General features: G+C 33.1%; 1 protein-coding gene across 1 annotated transcript; it reads right to left on the reverse strand.

The window, feature by feature from the left end:
- Positions 1-5,914: 5,914 nt before the first annotated feature.
- Positions 5,915-6,634, reverse strand: LOC139867883 (secreted RxLR effector protein 161-like). Its single transcript, XM_071856232.1, has one exon. The coding sequence runs from the start codon at positions 6,632-6,634 to the stop codon at positions 5,915-5,917; it is 720 nt and encodes a 239-aa protein (XP_071712333.1).
- Between the last annotated feature and the right edge of the window lie 7,287 nt (positions 6,635-13,921).

Here is a 13,921-nt window from a genome sequence, read left to right on the forward strand (position 1 = left end):
CACTAATGCATCCTAACAAACTCGACAAGACACACTAATGCAAATTTTCTGGTTCTCTAAGACCAACGCTCTGATACCAACTGAAATGTCCCGTTCTTATTGATTAAAAACGTTCCATATTAATTGATTTCGTTGCGAGGTTTTGACCTCTATATTAGACGTTTTTCAAAGACTGCATTCATTTTAAAACAAACCATAACCTTTATTTCATCAATAAAGGTTTTAAAAAGCTTTACGTAGATTATCAAATAATGATAATCTAAAATATCCTGTTTACACACGACCATTACATAATGGTTTACAATACAAATATGTTACAACAAAATAAGTTTCTTGAATGCAGTTTTTACACAATATCATACAAGCATGGACTCCAAATCTCGTCCTTATTTAAGTATGCGACAGCGGAAGCTCTTAATAATCACCTGAGAATAAACATGCTTAAAACGTCAACAAAAATGTTGGTGAGTTATAGGTTTAACCTATATATATCAAATCATAATAATAGACCACAAGATTTCATATTTCAATACACATCCCATACATAGAGATAAAAATCATTCATATGGTGAACACCTGGTAACCGACATTAACAAGATGCATATATATAAGAATATCCCCATCATTCCGGGACACCCTTCGGATATGATATAAATTTTGAAGTACTAAAGCATCCGGTACTTTGGATGGGGTTTGTTAGGCCTAATAGATCTATCTTTAGGATTCGCGTCAATTAGGGTGTCTGTTCCCTAATTCTTAGATTACCAGACTTAATAAAAAGGGGCATATTCGATTTCGATAATTCAACCATAGAATGTAGTTTCACGTACTTGTGTCTATTTTGTAAATCATTTATAAAACCTGCATGTATTCTCATCCCAAAAATATTAGATTTTAAAAGTGGGACTATAACTCACTTTCACAGATTTTTACTTCGTCGGGAAGTAAGACTTGGCCACTGGTTGATTCACGAACCTATAACAATATATACATATATATCAAAGTATGTTTAAAATATATTTACAACACTTTTAATATATTTTGATGTTTTAAGTTTATTAAGTCAGCTGTCCTCGTTAGTAACCTACAACTAGTTGTCCACAGTTAGATGTACAGAAATAAATCGATAAATATTATCTTGAATCAATCCACGACCCAGTGTATACGTATCTCAGTATTGATCACAACTCAAACTATATATATTTTGGAATCAACCTCAACCCTGTATAACTAACTCCAACATTCACATATAGAGTGTCTATGGTTGTTCCGAAATATATATAGATGTGTCGACATGATAGGTCGAAACATTGTATACGTGTCTATGGTATCTCAAGATTACATAATATACAATACAAGTTGATTAAGTTATGGTTGGAATAGATTTGTTACCAATTTTCACGTAGCTAAAATGAGAAAAATTATTCAATCTTGTTTTACCCATAACTTCTTCATTTTAAATCCGTTTTGAGTGAATCAAATTGCTATGGTTTTATATTGAACTCTATTTTATGAATCTAAACAGAAAAAGTATAGGTTTATAGTCGGAAAAATAAGTTACAAGTCATTTTTGTAAAGGTAGTCATTTCAGTCGAAAGAACGACGTCTAGATGACCATTTTAGAAAACATACTTCCACTTTGAGTTTAACCATAATTTTTGGATATAGTTTCATGTTCATAATAAAAATCATTTTCTCAGAATAACAACTTTTAAATCAAATTTTATCATAGTTTTTAATTAACTAACCCAAAACAGCCCGCGGTGTTACTACGACGGTGTAAATCCGGTTTTACGGTGTTTTTCGTGTTTCCAGGTTTTAAATCATTAAGTTAGCATATCATATAGATATAGAACATGTGTGTAGTTAATTTTAAAAGTCAATTTAGAAGGATTAACTTTTGTTTGCGAACAAGTTTAGAATTAACTAAACTATGTTCTAGTGATTACGAGTTTAAACCTTCGAATAAGATAGTTTTATATATATGAATTGAATGATGTTATGAACATCATTACTACCTCAAGTTTAGTAGGTAAACCTACTGGAAGTGACAAGAAATGATCTAGCTTCAAAGGATCTTGGATGGCTTGAAAGTTCTTGAAGTAGGATCATGACACAAAAACAAGTTCAAGTAAGATTTTTACTCGAATTAAGATAGTTTATAGTTATAGAAATTGAATCAAAGTTTGAATATGAATATTACCTTGAATAAGAAAGATAACCTACTGTATATAACAAAGGTTTCTTGATCTTAGATGATTACTTGGAATGGATTAGAAAGCTTGGAAGTAAATTAGTAAACTTGAAGGGATTTTTGAAGTGTTCTTGAAGTGTTCTTCCTATGATGATTATAGCTTGATTCTTGAAGTGATTTTTTATGAAGATGATGATTAACTACTGGAAAAATACGTTCATAATAGTGTGTGTGTGTTGAGAGAGAATTAGAAAGAGAATTGGAAGTGAAATGGAGTGAATGATGAGTGGTAATTGGTGAGTGGTGAGTGGGGTTAAAAGGAGTTCTAGTTAGTTGACTAGCTCATGGTAGAAGTTAAAATTGATTAGTCATACATGACATAATCAAGAGTGGAATCCCATGCTAGTTCCTATTGGTATATACTCATAGTAAGTACGTTTTGAAGCTGTGTATAATACGGGTAAGAATACGACTAGAATTCTTGATGAAAGAAAAGAATGGAAAAGTAACTATAACTATTTTCGTTAAGTATGAGTGTTTTGATATATGTCTTGAAGTCTTCCAAAAGTATTTTAATACATCTAAATACACTACATGTATATACATTTTAACTGAGTTGTTAAGTCATCGTTAGTCGTTACATGTAAGTGTTGTTTTGAAACCTTTAAGTTAACGATCTCAATTAATGTTGTTAACCCATTGTTTATTATATCTAATGAGATGTTAAATTATTATATTATCATGATATTATGATATATTAATATATCTTAATATGATATATTTACATTTAAATGTCGTTACAACGATAATCGTTACATATATGTCTCGTTTCGAAATCCTTAAGTTAGTAGTCTTGTTTATATGTATATAACTCATTGTTAATATACTTATGGAGATACTTACTTATCGTAATCTCATGTTAACTATATGTATATCCATATATATATCGTCATGTCATTTTTACAAGTTTTAACGTTCGTGAATCGCCGGTCAACTTGGGTGGTCAATTGTCTATATGAAACATATTTCAATTAATCAAGTCTTAACAAGTTTGATTGCTTAACATGTTGGAAACATTTAATCATGTAAATATCAATCTCAATTAATATATATAAACATGGAAAAGTTCGGGTCACTACAGCAAGGGCATCTCAAATCGGTTGTGTCTTAAAGAACAATTTCATACTCTGCGTATGGATGGGGGTTCAAAGATTTCAGATCATCTAAGTATTCTTAACGGTATTGTTTCGGAACTGGAGGCTATTGGAGTTAAAACGGATGATGAAGATAAAGATTTGAGGTTGATATTATCTTTATCATCGTCCTATGAGCACATGAAACCTATTCTAATGTACGAGAAAGAAACGTTGAAGTTTGAAGATGTTACTAGCAAGCTCCTATCCGAGGAGAAAAGATTGGAAGGTAACGGGGTCTCGTCATCAGAAGCTACGGTACTGTTGTGTTCGGATAGGTAGAAGAGAAACTCTAGAAAGAATCTGACATGCTGGAAGTGCGGGAAGACTGGGCATGTAAGGGTTAATTGTCCCGGTAGAGCTAATCCGGCAAATGGCTCCAAAGATGCTAACATTGACTCCGTTGTTACGGAGAGTGACGAATTCCTCTGAAGTCACGTCATCCTCATGGTGTGTCCGCGCCACCGTGGAAAGGGATCTTCGTTAGCGGTTCCACAATTACACATGGGCATTGGTTTGGCGTTGATGCAGGTTGTGTGGTGGAAACTGATGTTGTAGCTGATGGGACTTTCGGGAAAGCCAAACAGGGAAGTTGCACCATAAAGTTTCAGCTGGTTGTTCAACAACATGTGCCGAGGTGAAATGCTTGGAATGCGATATTCTAAGTGCTATACTCTTTATGGTGGAGTATGATAATTCTTGTTAAGAGTTATGATTGTCTGTGATGACAATGATTGTCGGTTTAGACAATGTTCGATGAAGATGCAAGTTTTGTCTCTTGGGAGATAATGTCAACGGCATGAAGATGAGGATCTTGAAGTTGTCGTCGAGGAAGCGTCTACATCGGTTATCCTTGCAATGTGGAAGCATGGTTATCTTCTTCTATCCAAAAGGTGGAGATTTGTTGGTTTATTTTGGCTAGTAGAAGATATGTTTATCCCACATTGGTGGGAGGAAGATGTGAGGGGTGAGTGACTTGGTTATATAAGAGGGGCTAAGTCTTCATTCCAAATCGCACCAATCAATACACTTTAAGTATTTGATTATTTCTTTCTTTCTTACCCTTGTTTGAGAGTTGTATTAGTTAAATATTTTGGAGAGTGTAGTTGACTTAAGAAAGTCGTCTATATCATTGTAACAATTTGTAATATAGTGTATTTCTCTCTTTGGGGGCCGGTGGTTTTTCTCCTGTTTTGGAGTTTTCACGTTAAATCTTGTGTTGTGTATTGTTCTTATTTCTTTACTATTATTGTTGGGCTGGGTGGTGGGAATTAGTGAGACCGTAATTTCCCAACACGTTTATCATTTATCTTCAATACATGAGCCGCTATGGATCACTTTTATGAAAACAAAAATGTCAATTAAGAAGCATCTCACATTGCCCAGCTAAAATAACTAAGTAACATAGCATAGCTTATATACTGTAAAAAAAGAGTCCTAAGATGTGAATAAGTATACCTTTTCTCGGCCTTTGAGAGCATGTACTTGATATAGATATGATAATAAATGATCAGTCCATGATGTTTTTTTTTTTCAAATTGTAAAATGAGATCTGTTGTCCTTAGGTTTGAGACATATGCTAAGTCGAGCACGTCCTGTAACTTAGAAAACAAAGACTAATTTTTTTTTCAACTGAACCAATTATTCTTTTTACTTTGGGCTTTCGAAGCGCATTTCCCAGCTAGAATCAAACCATTCGTTGTATCACTCATCACTGGTAGAATGAAGGCCCAGTTTTTGTTTTTGGTTCTGATCTGTTGTGGAATCTAACTAAATCCGAGAGAAACATAAAACCCCAAATCCGAGAGAAACATAAAAGCAAACAAAAGAAGTCGTCAAGGCAGATGCTAGCATGCATGTCATAGGGGTTTGTTGACTTGGAAGTCGGTAAAACCATACATCCCACGCAGGGCGGAAGCAAGTGGGGGCTTATGGGGTCAGGTCAGATGCGCGCCCTCTATGGGCTACAAAATATTAGTTAAAAAATTGATGTACACCTGACCTTAAGAGTCTGCACACTAACATTACACTCAACAACTTCGACATTCACTTTGACTTTCAAGGTAGAAGTCAACAACTGTAGAAATAATTTTAATGGAAAACTTCCTAAACTATCAAGGTCATTAGTTTACTTTCAAAAGTCAACCCTTTCAACTATCAAGATCATTAGTTCACTTCCAAAACTCAAACTTCCTTGACTATATAATAATGGAAACAGAGGCCTTATTTAGGTATACTTTGTAAGTGTATGCAAAAGAACACAACACTTTGGCACAAACTGCTTGTCATTTTCTGGTTTATTATTGCTCATTAAATAAGGATTACAAAAAACCAATTAGAAGAAAAACAGGACCACTAACGTGTAAACAAGAGTGAGTGGCAAACAAAAAGCAAACACTAAGTTTAAAAAGCAAACAATAAAGGAAAAGCAACTTCACCAACAAATCCATCAAACACGGATGTTTTAAAGACTTGATTTTTATATTCCAAAAAATCCCTCCCTTGAACCAATTGATTCTACGAACAATTAGTTCAAACTAGAAGCTGCACAAATACCCATGGCCAAACGAAGCTTCTGAAAACTTTCCACCTTGATCTGCTTTGTCATGATGTCAGCTAATTGATCATGTGTGCCACAAAACTCCAGATAAATCACACCTTCCTTGGTAAGATCACGTAGCCAATGATAACGTACCCTAATATGTTTTGTACGTCCATTAAAGACAGGGTTTCTGGACAGCTGTATGGTTGAGTTGTTGTCACACATTATGATTACCCCATCACTTTGTTCATGACCAATTTCCTTCAAAATCTTTTGCATCCAAATTGCTTGAGTGGCAAATGAAACCGCTGCTACAAATTCAGCTTTTGTAGTCGACAATGTGACAATAGGTTGCTTCCTAGAAGACCAAGCAACGGCTCCTCCGCACATCATGAATACATAACCCGATGTGCTTTTACTATCTTCAACATCTCCGGCATAGTCACTATCAGTGTAACCAATCAACTTACTAGAACATCCTCTTTTATAAAAAATGCCATAATCTTGTGTAGCTCGAATGTACCTCAATATTCTTTTTGCTATTGTAAGATGAAATTGAGTAGGTTTAGACATAAACCGGCTTATCAAACTTACAGCGAACATAATGTCAGGTCTTGAAGCTGTGAGATACATGAGACTTCCTATAATCTGTTTATAATACGTATCATTTATCTTTATGCCATCTTCATCTTTGTCCACCTTCATCCCAGTTGCGATGGGACTGTTTACACCATTACACTCACTCAAGTCAAATCATTCCAAGATTTCTCCAGTATACTTCCTTTGAGTGATGAAAATACCATCTTCTCTTTGAACCACCTCTATTCCAAGAAAAAACTTCATTTCTCCTAAGTCATTCATATCAAATTCCTTTTTCATAGCACACTTTAAATCAGTTACCATGGCTTCATCATTGCTAACAAGCAACAAGTCATCAACATATATGCTAACAATCAAAATTTTACCTTCAACCTCTTTGATGAACAATGTTTGCTCGCTAGGACTTGATTTAAATCCCTCCTTCACAAAATAGGATTCAATACGACTGAACCAAGCTCTAGGAGCTTGTTTTAGCCCGTACAAAGCTTTATTTAACTTGCACACCATGTGTTCACTGCCCTTTCTTTTGTAGCCTTTTGGCTGCTCTACATACACATCTTGTAATTCACCATTAAGGAATGCTGACTTTACATCCAACTGATGTAATTTCCACCCGTTTGCTGCTGCACAAGCAATGATTACACGAACAGTATCAAGTCTAGCAACAGGGGCGAACAATTCAGTATAATCTATACCCTGTTGTTGTGCATAACCTTTAACGACTAGTCGTGCTTTATACTTACTGATGTTCCCAGCTTCATCAAGTTTTGTCTTGAAAATCCATTTCACCCCAATACATTTTGCCCCATTTGGCAATTCTACAAGCTTCCAAGTTTGATTCTTTTTTATTGAATTCATTTCTTCATCCATAGCTTTTCTCCACTTCACATTTTTTACTGCCTCTTCAAAGCTTACTGGATCAGATTCAACCATGAGCATCACATTCGTTTCATCTTCATCTTCAGACAAGCCATCTCCAAAAACATAGTCGTGTGACCACATTGGAGGTCGCCTCTCTCTTCTGCTAATACTCTCCCTTAATGTTGTCACATTGCTTGGATCACCTTCATTATGTTCAATATTTCCTGGTTCAATAATCTGATGCCCAGATTCATCGTATTCTTCATCTTGATCTTCCCACTCAAGTTCCACAGTTTGACTAGTTTTGTAACTTGAGTCCCAATCCCAACTTTCTTCTTCTTCAAATATTACATCTCGACTTGTAATTATTTTCTTGGTTATAGGATTAAACATCCTATATGCTTTTGACTCTTCACTGAATCCCAACATAACACATTTGATGCTTTTGTCATCAAGCTTGGTTCTTTTGGCATCTGGGACGTGTACATGCCCTACACATCCAAACACACGAATATAATCCACCTTCGGTTTAACACCACTCCATGCCTCTTCAGGAGTAATGTTCTTTACGGCTAACGTGGGTGATCTGTTTAGTACATGGTTTATCCATGTAACAGCCTCTGGCCAAAAACATTTTGGCACCATCTTTTCAGACAATACAGATCGCACCAAGTTCATAATAGTGCGATTTTTGCGTTCGGCCACACCATTTTGCTGTGGTGTGTAGGCTGTGGTCAAATGACGTTTTACACCATGTAAAATGCAAAAATCATTAAACTCAGCCGAGTTAAATTCACCCCCTCTATCAGTTCGAAAACATTTGATTGTTTTCCCACTTTCATTTTCAACTCTTGCCTTAAATATCTTGAAATAGTGTAATGCCTCAGACTTCTCCTTTAAAAAATACACCCATGATTTTCTTGAAAAATCATCTATGATACAAAACACATACCTCTTTTCACCATTCGACATAGGGGTGATTGGCCCACAAAGATCAGCATGTAGAAGTTGAAGACACTCACTTGCTCTCCATGAAGTGTTCTTTGGTATTGGATTATGATGTTGTTTTCCTTTCATGCAAGCATCACATACTATATCTTCAGCATTAACAGTGGGTAACCCTTCAACCATTTGTTTTTGATGAAGTGTTTTCAAGCCCTTGTAACTTAGATGTCCGTATCTATGATGCCACAACTTTGATTCATCCATGTTACTTGCCTGTAAACATGCATCTTCTTTGCCATCAAATGGTTCCGTATTCAGCTTATACATCCTATTTGTGGACATCTTTAAACTAGCAATATTACCCTTTTGAGGGTGGTAAACTGTACATACACCATCTTTGAACAGAATGATTAGACCTTTCTCCTGCAATTGTCCAACACTCAACAAGTTGTTGTTGAGGTCAGGAATGTAGTAGACATCACCAATGGCATAACGCGTTCCATTCACAATTAATTTTACCACACCTTTACCACAAACATTTAATTTTGTGTTGTTCCCAAGTTTTACTGTATGCTTGAATGATTCATTCAATTCAGCAAATAAACTTTTATTTTCACTCATGTGGTTCGAGCAACCCGAATCTAGAAACCACATATTACTTGACTGACTTACCTTTACATCTTCGTAAGCCATCAACAGCAAATCATCTTCATCATTCACTTCAGCATAGTTTGCCTCTTTGGTCCATTGAGGGCATTCGGATTGAAAATGTCCTAGAGAATGACATTTATAACATTCAATCGTAGCTTTATCAAAGCTACCTCTACCTCGTCTACGACCTCTACCTCGATAGGATGATCTACCACGACCCCTACCTTTGTACCCTGAGTATTCTTCTACCTTTAGAGTGTGATCTTCACCATCATTGTTAACACGCTTAAACTTTTGTTCGTGAACTACAAGTGAACTCTGCAGTTCATCTATTGACATGGTGTCAGTATCTTGTGATTCTTCAATCGACACAACTATATAGGTAAACTTATCAGACAATGTACAGAGAATTTTCTCTACAATCTTAGATTCTGACATACTTTCACCATTACTTCTCATCTTGTTTGTGATTGACATTACCCTTGCGAAGTAATCAGTCACACATTCATCATTCTTCATCACCAACACTTCAAATTCTCTGCGCAGGGAATTAAGAAGTGACTTCTTGACACGAGCATTACCTCCAAATTTCAACTTCATTGACTCCCATACTACCTTGGATGTTCGTCTGTCCAGGATTTGCTCAAAGATGGAACGATCCAATGCTTGAAAAATGTAATGCTTGACCTGATGGTCCTTCATTTTATCAGCATCCAATTGCTTCTACTGCACTTCTGTTAGAACTGTATCTTCTTTTGGTTCAGCAAAACCATTTTCAACTATGTTCCATAACCCTTTTGCACGTAGGAGATTTTCCATAAGTTCACTCCAATGGTCGTAATGACCATCAAAGTGAGGAATTTGGGTTAACGTTTTATCTTCACTCATCTTACTCTTAACGAAAGCACACAGAATGTGAGGTCTGTTGCTTTTCTATAACGTAGCTCTTGATACCAAATGTAAGTGTATGCAAAAGAACACAACACTTTGGCACAAACTGCTTGCCATTTTCTGGTTTATTATTGCTCATTAAATAAGGATTACAAAAAACCAATTAGAAGAAAAACAGGACCACTAACGTGTAAACAAGAGTGAGTGGCAAACAAAAAGCAAACACTAAGTCTAAAAAGCAAACAATAAAGGAAAAGCAACTTCACCAACAAATCCATCAAACACGGATGTTTTAAAGACTTGATTTTTATATTCCAAACATACTTTGTTTTTAATGGCAATCTTCTTTTGTTTGGTTTTATGTTTCTCTCGGATTTGGGGTTTTATGTTTTTCTCAAATTTAGTCAGATTCCACAACGGACAGGTTATTACTTAAAATTCAAATGCTAATCAAGATACATCTCACATTTCTCAACTAAAAAACCAAGTAACAGGAAAGTTTATTAAAAACAGAGGCCTAATATCACAAAAGGCACGCCTTTTTGTGCCTTTTAGGCTTTAGCTAAGATCAAGTGTGGTATCTCTTCTTACCAGTCAAATATATGATATATATATATAGTAATATGGGAAGCATCAGTTCACTCGATATTAATCGTAATTCAACCGGAAGATATTGATTACGATTTTAAGAGCAAGAAAGGTTCTTTCCGAATCCTAATCCTTATCCATCCAACATTACTTAACGAAAGGAAGAAAAAAAATCAAGATGAAGAGTAGTATGTCTGTTGTTGTTCACATTTTGCAATACTGACGGAGCTTGAAGATTAATACGAAGGGGGCCGAGTTAAATTAAACAAAATATGTAATGTTAAGTACGATGTAATTGGCTAATCTCTATTTTACGAAAAAGAAGTCTACGTTATGTTTATCAATATTAACTCTATATATGCTAAGAAGTCAAAAATTGGCGATATATATATTTGAAATAATATATAAAGAAACTCCCATTCTAAAATGCAGACTGAGTTGGTTATGGGATGGCCAAAGTATGTAATTTTCATATATAAATCTTGAAAATAGAAAATTTGCTATAAAGGATAAAATTTAGTGGGGTAGCCAGGGCCCACCCCTGCCCCCAATATCCTCCGTCCTTGGCAATACATATACAAATAGCTCTCACATATAAAAATTCAGCCCATGATTTTCATTTCAACAATTTAAAGAGCACAATAGCAAATTCTAAATTGTGATCTATCAGTCTTTAGGTTGGAGAAAGATGCTGAATCTGAGAAAACAAAGACACATTTATGTTCATCTCAACTATGCCTGGCAAACGAGTCAGGTTGGATCGGTTTGGGTAACGGGTCAAAATGGTTTTGGGTTGAAATGGGTCATAGGTCAAACGAGTCAATTTTTTAAACGGGTCAAAATGGGTCAGGTTGGGTCGGTTTTGAAAGGACCCGTTCATATACATTATAAACGATTCACAATAGTTGATTACATTACGAGGTATTTGACCTGTATATGATATATTTTACAAACATTGCATTCGTTTTTAAAAGACAATCTTTCTTTACATCAAAAATTGACAGGCATGCATACCATTTCATAATATCCACTATCCAACTATAAATTGATTTAATAATAATCTTTGATGAACTCAATGACTCGAATGCAACGTTCTTCGAAATATGCTATGAAAGACTCCAAGTAATATCTTTAAAATGAGCAAATGCACAGCGGAAGATTTCTTTAACACCTGAGAATAAACATGCTTTAAAGTGTCAACCAAAAGGTTGGTGAGTTCATTAGTTTATCATAATCATTTATTTCCATCATTTTAATAGACCACAAGAATTTCATTTCTAGTTCTCATAAATATACGTCCCATGCATAGAGACAAAAAAATAATCATTCATATGGTGAACACCTGGTAACCGACATTAACTAGATACATATAAGAACATCCCCTATCATTCCGGGATCCTCCTTCGGACATGATATAATTTCGAAGTACTAAAGCATCCGGTACTTTGGATGGGGTTTGTTAGGCCCAATAGATCTATCTTTAGGATTCGCGTCAATTAGGGTGTCTGTTCCCTAATTCTTAGATTACCAGACTTAATAAAAAGGGGCATATTCGATTTCGATAATTCAACCATATAATGTAGTTTCGATTACTTGTGTCTATTTCGAAAAACATTTATAAAAATTGCGCATGTATTCTCAGCCCAAAAATATAAAGGGTAAAAAGGCAAATGAAACTCACCATACTGTATTTCGTAGTAAAAATACATATAATGTCATTGAACAAGTGCAAGGTTGGCCTCGGATTCACGAACCTAAATTAATTATATATATTTATGTGTTGGTCAATATTTGTCTAACAAATTAGGTCAAGTCATAGTGTACCACAATCCTAATGCTCGAGACTAATATGCAAAAGTCAACAAAAGTAAATTTGACTCAAAATAATTTCCAAAAATTTATACATGATTAATATATAGTTTAAATATCGTCGTTTTATATTTTTAAATATTTTTAAAAGATTTATTAGAGTAAATAATATAATTTATTTATTAATAAATAAAATTTTATATTATATTTATATAATAAAATATACTTTTATATATATTAAGTAATAAAATTTATAGGGTTCATTTAATATTATAAAGATAATATGATACGTATTATTAAAGTAAGTTATTACACATAGTAAAATATGTTTGTATCAAATATTTATTTGATAAAATAATATCTATAATGATAGTAAGTAAAAGTTGTATTATTTTGTAATAATAATTATTATTATAAAAATATCAATATTTATAATTACTAAGATGACATTATGATAAAACGATAATTCTAATTATGATAACTTTAATATTTACGATAATTTTTAATATTATCTTTAAAATAATAATTCTATTTAAAATAATAATAATAATGATATTTTATAGTAACAATGACATTTCTATTAAAATGATAATTTTTGTTAAAATGATAGTTTTAATACTAACGATAATTTTAATAATAATAGTAATGATAAAAATAATAAGAACGATAATTTTATCTAAATCAATATCTTATAATATTTTAATTTCATTATGATACTCTTACCCATTATTTCCTAATCGTTTCGTTTAATAGCTTTTAATCGTCTTTTATATCGTGTTCGTAATAATGATAATAATAGTAATCAAAATAATTAGGTGTTACAAATATTTGTTTTAATTACACTAATATTAATAATGATAGTTACTATAACATTATTAACGATAATACTAATAATTATCTTAATGATAATATAGTAATAATAATAATAACAATAACAATAACCATTTTTAAATAATGATATATATATTAATAATGATATAATGATAATAATAATAATAATACCAATAATAATAATAATAATAATAATAATAATAATAATAATAATAATAATAATAATAATAATAATAATAATAATAATAATAATAATAATAATAATAATAATAATAATAATAATTGGATAATAATAATAATACTAATTATAACTTTGACGATAATAACGATAGTAATAATAAAAAAAATAACAATTTTTAATGATAAATCATTTTATTAATAAAGATAATAAGAAAAATAATAAGAAAAAACTAGAACGACGATAATAACGACGATAATAATAATCATTTTTAATAATAATACAAAAATTCGATGGACTATAACTTCAAATCCGTTCATCGAAATCATTCGATATCTAAATGAAAAGTTCTTAATTTTTCGCTAGCTTTCTAACAACATGCATATCTTATACCTTATCTCAGTCGCATATATAACTAATTCAGGATTCAACATAACCTAACTAAAGGCAATATCAAAAGTACAAACATGCATAATCCTATATACTCGAGCACTAGTCAGGGATACACTATTAGTATGTAAAAGTTAAATTATGAGTACTCACGTATCAATATTGAGATTCAATATTGCAGGAAAGGTACGTAGACGCAACGGAGATGATAAACACTATATTGACCTCACGAGCATACCCATGAACCA

The sequence above is a fragment of the Rutidosis leptorrhynchoides genome, chromosome 9, assembly GCF_046630445.1.
Source record: "Rutidosis leptorrhynchoides isolate AG116_Rl617_1_P2 chromosome 9, CSIRO_AGI_Rlap_v1, whole genome shotgun sequence".
Lineage (NCBI taxonomy): Eukaryota > Viridiplantae > Streptophyta > Magnoliopsida > Asterales > Asteraceae > Rutidosis > Rutidosis leptorrhynchoides.